Source organism: Otolemur garnettii, unplaced genomic scaffold (assembly GCF_000181295.1).
Source record: "Otolemur garnettii isolate 467f Iridium unplaced genomic scaffold, OtoGar3 scaffold00068, whole genome shotgun sequence".
NCBI lineage: Eukaryota > Metazoa > Chordata > Mammalia > Primates > Galagidae > Otolemur > Otolemur garnettii.
The window spans coordinates 5,910,735-5,925,582 of record NW_003852463.1 but is presented as its reverse complement, the minus strand read 5'-3'; the positions used below and the strand labels follow the sequence as shown (position 1 = coordinate 5,925,582).

The following is a 14,848-nucleotide window of genomic DNA, read 5'->3' as shown; positions in this document are numbered from 1 at the left end:
AAAAAAAAAAGATATTCCTGGGTTTATGTATTTCTAGATTGTTGTTGGTTTCCCATTGTGGCTAACTAAATGATTATTGTTGGAATATAGGAAGTCTCTTTTATTGTTATGTGCCCTTTATTGATGATAATTGTGCTGTTTCTTTCCCTTAGCTAGAAATTTCCTCTGGCTTGAAATGCCTTTCAATAAGCCCTTTAACAAACGGCGACTGAGTGATGCCTGTAAGCTGCAGCCAGTAGGTCAGGAGTCAGGTGCTCAAATGGACTCTTTTTCGAAAGAAAACTCTAGATCTCCTTTAACAGTAGACACCCATTTTTCTGGAATGGTATCTTTGCAGGCCTTGCTGGAATCATGCAGCTGGTCTAAAGAGACTACCTCTGCCAGAGTCTTCTGACCCTGCAACAAAAGATCTTTGTGTGTGCTTTGTGGGGAAGACTCAGCAGCCCAAGCTGTTATTTCCATTTGGTGAAACAGAATTTCAGTGGCATCTGGTCTGGCATGAGAAACCATTTTCAGTCAGGTCTTTGCTGACAGAATATTCTGACTGATTGCAGGTCCCTATAGTTGTTTCTCTGGGAGGTTGACTTTTCAAACGTCCAAGCTCCTGTATCGGAAGAGCTGGGGCCTGACATTTGCTTTGGGCCTGAGTTGTGGTGTGCATTGCATCACTCTTACTCTGCTTCTGAGCTCCCCTGACCACATTCAGATTTCACTCTAGGATGTGGCAACAAATGCGCATTTGTTGCCACATAAGGTGAGGGTTGTTATGAAGGAGGGGTGTAAGGATCAGTGTGCAAAACCAGTCTATGTCCATGTGTGGATGAGCACGCATATTTGTACCATTAGAATCTGTCTTTCCTGTACTATGCCTCCTGGGTAGATGGCACCTGCCCTCAAAAGGACTTGAAGAGGCAACATATGCTGGTTATTCGACCAAGTTCCAATCTCCTGGCTGGAACACTGGGTGTACCATCCTACCTTTTTTGTCATAGGCGTTAGTAGTCAAATAGTGGGCTAGCCCCAGCAAGTACTAACTCTAATACATATAATTTATATTTCAAAATTAGTCTCTAAAAAGGAAATATTAATGAGGTAAATTTTGTATTTTACACTTTAATTAGAAAATGATATTATATCTTCAGAATGTAGCCATTGTGAATTGCTATTTGTGTGTTATTCACCAAGTATATTACTATCTTTGTATTTTCTACAAGGATTTATCAGCACAGTTGTGAGAAACCTTCCAAACCTTTCAGGGTTCTAGTTAAGTTGGTAATGATGATGCATGCATTTGGTGGTTGTTTTTTAAAGGGATCATTTTAAGAAAAGAAGAAAAGTACTTTTATCCTCCCTTAAAGCATGACTTCTAGTCCTCATTTAATTTTTTTTTTTAAATGCAGTAGGTCTTTGTTCTCAATCCAAAATCTCTTGTAATCTTTAATCACTTTTAGGAAGTAATTTTTTTACCCTTTAAGAAGATGTGTTTCTTCTTTCTCTATGCTTAATGCCCCCTTTTTCTTACTATTCAGCTCACATGTACCTATATCTAAAATTACTTTTATTCAACCTACAATTGCTCTATAGAATTTGTAATGCTATTTAATTGGCTAAGTCTATGCCTAAAACAGGAGATAAAATGCCGAAACCTCATAGTTAAATAGGCTACTCTTTCTTCTTTGGCTAATAATCTCAGGCCCAATTTCAATGAAAAACTAGTACTCAACTAAGGTCAAGTATATCATGTTCTTTAAGTAAGGCTTTACTCAAAGAGAAGGGACGTGAATTACCAAGGATACCAGATTCTACTCTTAAGTCAGTGTCTTTAGGTGAATTATTATTTCTAGGCTTCAATGAGTTAATAAGAAATAGAAAACTCGGCTCAGCACCCATAGCTCAGTGGTTAAAGTGCCAGTCACATACACCAAAGCAGGCAGGTTCAAACCTGGCTCCAGCCTGCTAAACAACAATGACAACTGCAACAAAAAAAATAGCTGGGCATTGTGGCAGGTTCCTGTAGTCCCAGCTACTTGGAAAGCTGAGGCAAGAGAATCACTTAAGCCCAAAAGTTTGAGGTTACTGTGAGCTGTGATGCTATAGCACTCTACTGAGGGTGACATAGTGAGACTCTGTCTCAAAAAAAAAAAAAAAAGAAAGAAAGAAATAGAAAACTCAGTCTCTTCCATTATTTGGTAATGGAAGACACACAAGATAGAAAAACAAGGTGGGGGGGGAGAGGAGAGGAGTGAATAAATCCACACCTATTGTGTATAGTGCACACCCTCTGGGTGAAGGGCATACTTATAAATTTGGCTCAATCTTTTGTACAAAAACAAAGTAGGAAAACAAAACATATGTACCCCCTAATATTCAGATATAAATTTAAAAAATGAAAGAGTATATTAAAACTAAAAATCCCCCAGAAACACAAGGGTTAGATACGTAAGTCCTCAGTACATGAATGAATTAATTAATGAACTTGATCTATGTAGAAAGGAAAAGAAGGTTATGATAGGCTATGAAAGCTTGAAAAATTTTGTGAAGAAGTTAAGTTGGACAAAATATTAGTGGGTAAGGGAGAAGAAAGGACATATTTGCTAGAGGGCCAAGGGAGTCCATTCTAGAATTACTTTCTTCTTCTTCTTTTTTTTTTCTACTACAGTACTTATGTTTGAAGGAACCCATTCTAAACGTTAAGTGGGAGATGATATTTGTCATGATTTGAAGGTAGCTCAGATAAAGCACTTTGCAATAATTCATTTACATGTTTGATCACTGTGCCTTCAAGGTACTTAATATTTAGACAAGGACTCAGTCTTATTCAATATTATATTCCAGGACATAGGAAAGTAGCAGGACATAATAATCCTTTGAGAAATGCTAGTGGAATAAATGAATGAATGAACCAAGTGTGTTTTTCAAGATTTCCACCTATCAACCTAATTACTAATCTGCCCTCTTAACTGGCTGCTAGCCTGTATGCTCTACCCTGACCTTATAATTCTTATTTGTGCCCTATACTTTGTTGTGAAAATCTGAGAGAGATAGTAGTTTCAGTTGTATTTTCAATAATGAAAAGTAATCACTGATAACAGTGCTTCTCTCACACATACACATCCCTCATTTGCTACCATGTCTGGTCTTGACTGTATCTAATTCAGGAAGATCTTTCAGGGTAGCATAATAAATCAGGAGGTATCATCTGCAGATATCACCATATACCTATGATCTTACTCTTTGTTGAATTTATTCTTTAATTTACAAATCTACCAGCCTGAGAGAGAGGGATGGGTAGATTCAAGGAAGCTTGATCTGGAGGCAGAAAAAGGAGAGCTGCGTTCAGAATTGTCTAAGGGCGCAGTGGTTAGCCCAGATGCCTTCTGTCTGTGCCAAAGCTCGAGTAGGAGGTGGGGCCTCAAACAGCCCAGAGCCGTTTCATTAATAACCTCCTTCACGTGGATATTTAGCTCTCCACAATTCTTGGCTAGCAAGAGTTAAGGAAAACTAACTACACAACTATGTGGTCTCTGACTCTATTTTATATTTAAATCTTTAATCTGTTTGGAATTTATTTTGATGTTAGCTTCCTCATTCCCTTGCCATTTGCTGAATAATCCGTTCTTTCCACAAGGCTTTACAGTGTTATCTCCTTTATGTGCTAAATTCCTATCTATTCTTAGGTCTGTTTCTGGGGTTTTTATTCTGTCCACTTGATTTGTCTGTCTATTCCTGTATTAGTACTATACCATTTTTAATTATTGAAGCCTTATAATACAATTTAATATCTGGTACAGCACATTCCTCCTCATTATTCTGTTTCAAAAATTTTGGCAGTGTCTCCCACATTTATTCTTTTGGATGAAGTTTAGACTAATTTCTCAGTGTTAAAAAGGATACTGTTGGGACTTTTGTGGAATTGTGTTAAATTTGAAAACAAACTTGGGGAACATTAACATTTGTAACTTTGAGGTTCATATCCAGGAATGGGCTATTATTTTCCATTTACTCAGATTTTCTTCTGTCCTTCAGCAAAGTTTTATAATTTTCTTCCCATAGATCCTTCCCAACCCATTTTTAAGTTTGCTCTTAAATATGCTATAGTTTCTTCTTGCTATTGTATATGACATATTTTAAGTTCCCCAGATGTTCTTGGATTGCCTGGGTTGATACATATTTGCCTCTGTTTTTGTTTTCTTTTGGCCACTGCAGTAGAGATGCAGGAGGGAGGCCTGGGCACTGCAGAACACTTGCTCCTGAAGCAGATGCCTCTCTCCCAACCTTGGAATCCTCTGTACCCCTGCCTCTATGTTATGTGAGTGGCCATGAAGGAATCTTGTCTTTTGCATTCATTAGCTTTATAAAACTCTTGCCGATTTTTTCAACGTAAAAAAAAATAGTACCTTTAACCAATATCTGTGTTTCCATAGAAAATGGATGTGATTTGCCATTAATTTAATGACAAAAGTTATCATTTCCTTTAAGGAAGAATTCAGAGAAGTGGATTTTTTTTCTTTCTTTCTTTCTTTTTTTTTTGAGACAGACTCTCACTCTGTTGCCCCAGCCAGTGTGCAGTGGCATCAGCCTAGCTCACAGCCACTTCAAACTCCTGGGCCCAAACAATCTTCCCCAGTAACTGGGACTACAGGCATGTACCATAATGCCTGGCTAATTTTTTTTTTTTTTAATCTTTAGTAGAGATGGGGTCTCACTCTTGCTCAGGCTGGTGTCAAATCCCTAAGCTCTGGGAGTCCTCCCACTTCAGCCTCCCAGAATGCTAGCATTACAGGTGTGAGCACCATGTCTAGCCCAGAGAAGTGGATTTTATGAGATAGCCTCACTCTGCCCAGTGAGACACTTTTGAGTTCCCTGTTGATTGTGCAAGGAATATTACAGTGCTATAATTGTCTATGTTTGCTCACACTAATTATCCTTCTTCAGAGGAAGGTAAGATTGAAAGAATAGTGCTCCCATATATTCTGTGTCAGACCCTGACCCAGGGGCTTCCATACCTCGTCTCAGTTAATATGCACAAAAATATGCACAAGGGCCTTCTCAGGTAGGCGTTGTCACCCTTTCTCTCCTGATGAGGAAACTGATGCTACAATGAGTTAAGGAATTTGCTCAAGCTCATACAGGGAGTAGTAAGTGGCAAAGCTAGGATCCCAAACCTTTACTCTTAATCACTACACTAATATTTGGTTGTATAGGGGCTGACAGATTCAGAGTTTTTTTTTTGAGACAGAGCCTCAAGCTGTCCCCCTGGGTAGAGTGCTGTGGCATCACAGCTCACAGCAACCTCCAACTCCTGGGCTCAAGCGAGTCTCCTGCCTCAGCCTCTCAAGTAGCTGGGACCACAGGCGCCCGCCACAACGCCTGGCTATTTTTTTGGTTGCAGCTGTCGTTGTTTGGCGAGTCTGGGCTGGATTCAAACCCGCCACTTTAGGTGTATGTGGCTGGCGCCTTAGCCACTTGAGCCACAGGTGCTGAGCCAGAATATTTTTTAAAAATTTAAAAATAAATAAAATGCGGAGTACTTAAAACTTACTAAGGAGAAATTGTATGCAACTTACTTATTACTAGTTGTAGGCCACACTTAATTCTGAGCATTACTGATTATAGCTGGGATTGAAGACTGGTTTATGTTACTGTAGACCAAAGGTGTGTCACACCATTCAGAATGATTAAAGCCATCTTTCTGAAGAGTCAGCAGGTGAAGTTTGTCGAAGTTCATAGCAAGGCAGTATAGATCAGTGCTAAAGGAAGAGCCATCCAGGGGCAGAGAGCTGGAAGGTAGCTCTTAGCAACGGAAGGAAGACTGTCTAAAGAAGATCTGCTGGGAGGACAGTCATGTGGAGGGTCAGATTGAGGTGTTAGGTGGCTTCCTGTCAAGGATATGTGGTAAAACCCCAGTTAGTTCCCCAAAGGGAAGTTAGACTTGGTTCAAAATGGGAAATTAGAGCAGGGGGATAGCCAAGACTGAGAAGGGAGAGCTGAGATGGGTGCTTGTTTTGGACTGGAAGCTCCACAGGTGCTCTGGGCTGGCAGAAAGATTCCAGATGCCAGGACTGTGAGAGTGTGTATGTACCAGGGTCAAGGATCCTTGGTGGGAGCTGTTACAGAGAGATCTGTTTGCTTTTTTTATCTAGTTCAAGGATTGAATTTCACAACTATATGATAGAATTGAATCTGCTTAATGTATTTAATACCTGTCCTGTGGTTGGCCCAGAACCAGTGTGGGCCTGTGGCTGCAGATGGTGGTATATGGGCAGGGCACCCAGCAGGCTTGAGCAGTGAGGCACTGGAGAAGGCCAGGGAAGACATTGCCAAAGACAGAGTTGGCTTTGGATCGCTACAAAACTCCGGAAAGATCTCTGGTCTTATTTTCATAGAATTGGATCAGAAAACACTGAATGAACAAGTATTACGTTCAGCTTGGATTAGTCAAATGGCTTATGTCTAGTTTCACAACTGGAAGTGTTCTTTGGAAACCCACATTTGGGTAGTGAAAATTGCATTTTCAGGGCTAGCCTCCTGTAAAACTAGAAATGACAATGCATCAAAAGATGACTTTTATTGTATTTTTATCAGTAGACAAACTTCCTAAAAATTTACATACTCATATCTGTATATGAACCCACATCATGAAAGGACCAATGTGATATTGTTCTGAATCATGCAGTCTTTGCAAATAACAAGCAGGTTGAAAATGTCTAAGTATAATTTTAATTTTTTAACTTTTCCTCCTAATTTGAACATTAGTCTGTAAACTTTACTGGGAGAAATAAGTTGGACAACTGTCTAAGTGACTGACTATACATTCTCATAGTGCTTCTAATATCTATTTTCATGGCTCTTTTTTCTCATTTCATCTGTAAGACAGTACTTTATTCATGGCTCTTTTTGAACAGTATTACCCAAGGTGAGCGAGTACATTTTATACACAGCTTTTACCTTTTCCCCCCATGCAGTAGGAAGAGGAGCAAACCTCTACTGTGATTCTTTGCTTGTGGCTCTTCCACACGAACAGGTTTTCGGAGCAAGTGGAAGTCTTATAAAATAGTAAAGTCCTTGTTCCATTACGTCTTTCTAGCGGAGAAGTGGATGCTACACTTCTCGAGCTTTTCAAGGTTTAGTGGGCCCTTGGAGAATCTAGGACTGCTTCCTCATGATCCAAATGTGACAGGAGGCTCAGAAGCAGATGCAGGGGGGCTCAGAAGGTTGTCACAGCGACCCAGAGAAGACAGAGCACAAGAGTCTCCATCATTTTGGAAATTTATACTTCATTAAAACTTGGTTTGGGTTGTATTCTAGAACCTAACAGATTCCATGATTATGAGAAACAGCCAAATTTGGAGGTTTTGCTTAAGCTTACTTATTGCAACACTTATTAGATCTGCCTTGGGGGAACATTGTGAAGTCTTGGTGGAGTGAGTTGACTTCTAGGTTAAAATCATCCATATTCACTCACCTGTCCTGCAGCTTCCTGAAGAAGTTTTTTTTTTTTTTTTTTTGTTTGTTTGTTTGTTTTGTCTGCATTCCCAACTTTTGTTAGTACGTAAAATTCTTAGGAGAAAGAGGCAGACCTAGAGGTACTGCATTCTTTCCCACTTTCACTAGAAGATAGCCTCTTAGGTTCCGGGGAGCTGTGCTCCAGGTAGTCTTGTGGGACAATGCACATTCATTTAAAATCCCAGGACTTTGAGCTCTGCTAAAGGTACAGAGATCTTGTAAAGATGGACTCTGACCTCTAGAAGCTTAAAGTCTATTTGAGTACATGACATAATAATACATTCAGCAGACATTTATTAAAAGCACATGTGTGAGGCATGTGGCAATATAGCAGTGATTAAGCTATTGTCCAAGATTTCTATAGAGTTTGTGATGAGTGGTAAAATTACAAATACCAAACAATTCAGCAGTACAGTGAACTTCCAATGAGTAGTATAACCAGATAAGTAGTGCTCAGAAAATGGAGAAACCACAGTGGATTCTCTGGAATGGCTTGGGAAGGCTTTAAGGAGGCAGTAGGCTTAAGCAAAACCTCCAAATTTGGCTGTTTCTCATAATCATGGAATCTGCTAGGTTCTAGAATACAACCCAAACCAACTTTTAATGAAGTATAAATTTCCAAAATGATGGAGACTCTTGTGCTCTGTCTTCTCTGGGTCGCTGTGGCATCCACCTCATCCACCTCTTCTCCCTCTCCCACTCTGTTCCATTGTACCAGTCAGACACACTCCACAACCACAGAGTAAAGAGCACTATCCCCTCCTCTCTCTGACTGCCCAGCTGCCATCATTAGTTTCTTATGTATCATTCTCTTCATTTTTACCTGAAGGTAGCATTTTGTACTCACAGTTTGGTGTCTCGCTTCTCTTCACTTAACGATATATCAGGGAGATCTTTTCTAATAGTGCCTAGAGCATATTCTCATTCTTTTGATAACTACATAGTATTCCCCTCTGTGGATATACTGGGATTTGTTTAACCAGTTCTCTCTACTGGTTGTTTCAGTCTTTGCTATTACAAATGAAGCTTCATTTAGTAACTATACACAAGCAGATATTTCTCAACTTGTGATAAGGTTACATCCTAATAAGCCCATCATAAGTCAAAAATATTGTAAGTTCAAAGTGCACTTACTACCCCAAGTGAAAAACTGTAAGTCAAACCTTCATAAGTCAGAGACCATCTGTATGTCATTCACATGTGTAAATGATACAGTTACAGTTATTTAGTGACTTTGAATGGGGTGTCCTCCCAAGAAAAGTATAGGTTAAAGGATTCTAACTCTGGCATGTTATTATTTTCTGATTCGGATGTTCAGTGGGTCATGTTTGTAGCCCAGAAACCTGGAGGTAGCCTGATATGTGCTTAATAAAAGCAGATTTATTTCCTACCCCACCACTTGTATTATAAATAGAATTAACTTAGAAAGCCCTGGATTTTGCTTCTCATTGGTTTTCACCAGAGTTGTCTGGTTTCAAAAGTTGTTTATTTGTTAAGAGGTCATTGGTAGCATTTGCCATCACTGAGCTTGGGCAACTTCTTACTCTTTTAGTATTCATTCTTTCTGGGATGCCTTCTGGCCTACTGTGAAATTCTCAAATGCTACTTGTCATGTTGTTTTGTAGACGGGCTCATCTACGCTTATGCCTAGAGAAGTTGAAGGGGCTGGTGCCACTTGGGCCAGAATCAAGTCGACACACTACGTTGAGTTTATTAACAAAAGCCAAATTGCACATAAAGGTAAGTGTATCCTTGGGATGCCTCTTTATCTTTACCTGTCCCCTAGGGGGTTGTGTGTTGTTATAAGGGCCAGGAAATGTGTGTCTACAGACAGTCCTCTCCTCTGAATTCCTCCAACATGGTTTGGATACATCACAGCCACCTCAAGTGCAACATGTTCAGAACCCAACTGATTATTTCTCACTGTCATGCACCAGAAGTTAAATGGTCTGCTCAGCTCTCCATCAGTTGGACAAGCCAGAAACTCAGAAGAGTCCTTGATAGCGATACATGTACAAGCCATCTTTAAGACCTAAATATTTCACAACCTGGTCTACTTCGATCTTCACCCCACCATCATCAACTGCATTTAAATCCTCAGAGGTCTCCCTACATCCCTCTGACCTACTCTAATCTGCTTACCATGCTTCCTGAGAACAGTCCTTCCAAAGCTCAAATCACCACTGTCAAATATCAACTATGACAAGTGCTAAGAGAGAGATATTTGAGATTCTTCTGTGGCTCAGGACACACTCTGTCACTGGGCCTTCCCAGGCTTTGCCTGAGCTGGCCCTCCCCTGCCTGTGCAGCACTGTCTTGCTCCATTCCTCCTCTTCCTCCACCCTTTCTTTCAAGTCCTCCTGTTTGTCATGTTGTCTCACCATAGGGCCTTCGTGCTTGCTGACCCCTCTGCTTAGTACACATCCCCCTCTCTTCCTCATCTCGTTAGCTACTCATCCTTCACATCTCAGCACGAGCCTTGCTATCTCTGAGAAGCCTTCAGTGACCTTCCTTAGTCCCCTCCTTCCTGTGATAGGTGGTCCTGTCATTGGGTAGCTCTCTCTCTCTCAGTGCTTGTTATAGTTGATATTGACAGTGGTTTGTGTGCCCCTGGGTTGTTTCCATCACTAGACCATAGACTCCTCCAGAGAGGGGCCTGGATCTTTGTTCTCACCTTGTATCCCCAGCACCTCAGCACAGAATTGACCCTCTGTATGCAGACTGAGTAGCAAAGAATAAGTGAGTTGTATTCAAACTCCCAAGAGCCACGGCCAAGCTCACTGTTCAGTATGTTTTTACAGTCATATCTTTGTTGGACAAATTTCACTTTAATTATGGTCAGTAACCTGCATACATGACAATTCTGGGAGAAAAATAACTTCTATTTAAAGTGGAACAGCTACAGTTAAGTAATCTGCTTAATTATCTGAAGAATATGAGAAACTAGGGACCCGATTTGTAAAACTGAGTAGTTTACAGAAATGTGCTTTCTAAGCTTTTCTTTTGGGCAAATTGGAATCAGGACTTCAAAAGGGACTTTTATTTCCTGCTAACAAACAGAAGTTAATTGATAATTGAGATTTAGCATGACACATAAAAGTGCTTATGTAATTGGGGTATGTATTTGAATAAACATAATTTTATTTTATTTTGAATAAACATAGTTTTAAATGGAATTGTTTTTTAAATTTCCATCATGTGCACTTTTCTAGTTCAGAGAGATTAGATGTTCAGGGGATCACTACAGACAAGGGGCATCAGGTTGGGGGTTGCAGCCTGTAGTTGTTTTGATACCCAAATTAAAGGGTGGCAGGATGCCAGTGTGTCAGAGCTCCCCCCCAGAATCCTTGTGACAGGACAAGCACCCACAGTGTTGGCAATGCCGAAGAAGTTAGACGAAGCCAGGAGTCACTAGCCAGTCAACTTCCTGTGTCGGAGAGAAGAAGCTTGGCAAGTGACACAGCTTGTCACAAAATGGCTTCTGAGGAAATCTGGCAGATTTCACTGCTAGACGGGAAGATGCAGGTCATTGCAATTTAGAAATCTCTCTGTGGGCTTCAAAGACTACCCCCTTTGACTTGCAGAAACTTGAAGATTGTGACAGAAAAGCCGTTCACCAAATAGACCAGCTTCAGCGAGAGCAGCGACACCTGAAAAGGCAGCTGGAGAAGCTGGGCATTGAGAGGATCCGGATGGACAGCATCGGCTCCACTGTGTCCTCAGAGCGCTCCGACTCAGACAGGGGTGAGCCCCTCCCTCCTCCCTGCCTCCCTGTCCTCTCCCACCTGTGCTGCTCAGGAAGGCAAAGCACAGCAGGAACTAAGAACTTGCTTATAATTTAGAGAAGTTAAGTAGTGTGACCTCCAGTAATAATAAGTTCCTCTTCCCTGCTAGTGGTTAGATGACAGTGTCCACAGAAGGGTTTCACTGGGGTCGGTTTGATTTTCAGCCTGGGTCTTCTGTGGAATGTCTCCATCAATGTCTGTCTCTCTGGTCCTCCTGCAGAAGAAATAGATGTTGATGTTGACGTGGAGAGCACAGACTATCTCGCGGGGGACCTAGACTGGAGCAGCAGCAGCGTGAGCGATTCTGATGAGCGGGGCAGCATGCAGAGCCTTGGCAGTGACGAGGGCTACTCTAGCGCCAGCATCAAGAGGATAAAGCTGCAGGACAGTCACAAGGCGTGTCTCAGCCTCTGAGAGAGTGGTGGCTGCAGCTCCTCCCAGAAGTTCTCCCTGTCGGATCTGATTAGGTAGTGTATTGGACCTGCCCGCCACGCCCTTGCACGTAGACTCCAGTGTACCACCTTTACCAAAATCACCTTTGTAACAGTTTCCAAGGAAGTGCTTAGGAGTGTGGGTTTCTGATTACATCCACTAGCTTCTCTCTTTCTCTCCATAAAAATTCGTCTCTGAGAGACTGTACATTCCAATCAATTTGAAGGACCCAAGGATTCTTAGGCCGAATAAGCGATTTTCCCATCTCAGCAGTTCCCTCTTCTTTACTGCCCTCTGTCCTCCACCAGGCCTTTCTTACTGTTTTCTGGCTTACCATGTTACTTGCCTAGGAGGAATGTCCAAGTGTGTCTTGTGCTTAGGAAACTGAAGGAAACAAACTTCTAAAATTGAGATCCTGATCTCAGAACTCCAAAGTAAGCTTTGAAAGCGGCATTTAAGAGCACTTAACCATGGACCTCACCCCCAGTGAGGAAGTCAGGAATACCTCTAGAAAACACACCCTTCCCACACAGCCCACGTGGACGGGAGCAGTATTTCTCACTTTAAAATGGACACCTTGATAGCAAGCATGTGTTTGGGGGTTGCACAGCTTACAAAAGTTCCAAATTGTTTGTTCTCACAAACAAAACGATACAATCTATTTTTGTGCGATATTCTTGGGACCTTGCTGTGTACCGCCATCTCGAGGCACATTTCCCCCTCAAAGTTTGTTACTGCTACTTGTCTCTGGAACATTTTTTTTTCCTACCTCAGAGATAAATGAGATCTCCATTTCCCACTTAACACAAAGTGATTATGCCTCTTTTTTTTTTTTTTTTTCCAAATAAGTGACATTTGGTCCAATTCTAATCTATTTTCCTATTTAACTTTCAGCAATAACTGAGCTTTGGCACTAGCTGAGCTAGTGGCCATCATCAGTGAAAGAAAAAGTCCACATTTCTACTCTCTCTGTTGCAGGTGAACAGGAGGGGATGGTACAGTGTTACTAGAATTCCTCTCCTTAGTGATTATTTTTGGACACACCCAGAAACTTCTTTATGGAGATTTTTGGGTTGATAGTTTAAAAGGCTGATTCTTCTTTTTAGTTATTGTTTTTCCCTTAAGTGGTCTCCCACTTTGTAGCATTTTTATTTAAGCTAAAACAGAGCACATGTATATGTACATAAGACACATGAAATCTATAAATACTATTTATTCATTTTATATAAACTAATGTAATGGAAAATAAATTCTTATGACTTTGTGCTTTTATAGATGTTCTAGAAACTTTGTATGTAGGTATCTACAAAATTGGTTCATTCCCCTCAATATTTTTGCATTCATATTTTTGAGGTCTTGATGTTTTCGGCCTCTGGCGAATCTTTTTCATTGAATTCGAACCATTTGTAAAACCTGTGATACTGAAGCAGAGTGTGTCACAAAGTGATGAGAACATTCCTAAAATTCACAGATGCACTGCGACCTAAGGGCTCAACGGCTGACTCGGCAGCGGGCAGCCACCCCGCTCCCCTGTTGGCCTGCGGTCACTAGCATATCACAGCCTCGCAGCTCACCCCAGCGCCTGCACCTTGCACACAGCTAACGTCCAAGTTCAAACGCACTCTACACGGGAGCTCGTCCTACACATGAAGAGCGATCTCAACAAAGCAAGATTACTTTTGTGGGTTTTTTTTTTTTAAATGATTCTTCAATGTATTAAAAATGTTTTCACTGGAAGTAGTGGATTCCAAAATGATTCCAAAGTCATCTGTAATTCTTCTGTTTTTGTTTTGTTCTGTTATTTTCTTCATTTCAGCTTTGGGTGGGGGGGGAGGGGCAGGTGACACAAAGAATTTTTTTTTTTAATTGTTGGAATCTTTTCCAATAACCAGCTGAAGATTTGCACTGAAATACAATTTGTATGCCTTTTGCATTTTTAAAGCCTGCTTCCTGAATTTAAGCAAAGTGATAGTGTTCAAAGAGCCAGCTCAGCCTGTAACATGTTTGAAAAAGATGTATCTGCACTTTGAGGTCCCTTTTGAATGCCATTCGCTAGACCTCTCAAGCATTTTATTTCATTGCTACATCCAAGCGCCTCACAAGTCCACGATGCTGGATGCTGGATGGCATCAAAAACTCAAGACTTTGGAAAAAGCTTGTGGGCTTGCATTGGGGGTGGGAAGGGAACAAAATGTGTGTACTTCTTTAATTTGGATATAAGGCATCTGAGAGATGCTGTTATTTTCTGTGTTTTAATTGTTGTGCCTTTGAGTTAAACTGCATTTTTGTCTTTTGGTTGAAATATGAGATGTACTGTCCCAATATAAAACAGTAATTATTTGACCTTTGCACTGTTTGTCTGGTCCTTTTCAATTTGATAGCATATAAATGTGGAACTTGATAGATCTCTATATTTTTAATGCACTTGTGATAAACTGACACCAGGGTTAGACGTGACTTTCAGAGCTGGAGGTAGACCGAGTCAGCATGCTAGACAGGCTTCTTTCTAACCAAAACTGTAACCTTCAGGACCAGCAAACTCAGCCCAAGGCAGCTAATCCCCTTCCTCCTGTGGCTGATCGGCAGCCCTGATTCGCCAATCTGTCCTCTCTCATTCACTGATCCACCAGCGTGACTGCTAAGAGCTATAGGGTCTTTGTGGTTGTTGTGTCTTTTTAAGCAAAATGAAAACCTTTCTATAAGGGTTGTTGGGGGGAGGGGATGGGAAAACATATAAACCCCAGCCTTTAAGACTTTGACAATTGTACGTAAATATAGATGTGTATAAATATAGGCACATGAATATTTTTATGTGAAAGTTGATTTTAAAAAGCTAAAAAGAAATCTAAACTGCACTCTTATTGATACCGTCATAATGCAAGTGGGAAAATAAGATCAGGTAGTCCAGTTTAATTTCATGCATTGAGAAAATATATATGTGTGCTTCTGTTAACATCCCTGAAAACACAGCTTTCCACCCCTTGTTGGCTTTGAATGGTGAGCACCCAAGGTGTTTTATTTGGGGTTTTTTTGGGTTTTTTTTCTTTTTTTTTTTGCTGAGCAGAGATCTTGAATTCTTTAAGGTGCTGAGCAACTGCTGGCTCCTTTCTCTAGCCAAGAGCTAA

At 40.8% G+C, this 14,848-nt stretch overlaps 1 protein-coding gene across 1 annotated transcript in view; it reads left to right on the top strand.

The window, feature by feature from the left end:
• Positions 1 to 14,067, top strand: part of MXD1 (MAX dimerization protein 1) — a 25,226-nt gene extending 11,159 nt beyond the window's left edge. Inside the window, exons 4-6 of the mRNA XM_003793439.3 lie at positions 9,132 to 9,246; positions 11,091 to 11,250; positions 11,512 to 14,067. Of these exons, the coding sequence (XP_003793487.1) occupies positions 9,132 to 9,246; positions 11,091 to 11,250; positions 11,512 to 11,705 (469 nt within the window). The 3' untranslated portion in view covers positions 11,706 to 14,067. The remainder of the gene's footprint in view (positions 1 to 9,131; positions 9,247 to 11,090; positions 11,251 to 11,511) is intronic.
• Positions 14,068 to 14,848: the final 781 nt, after the last annotated feature.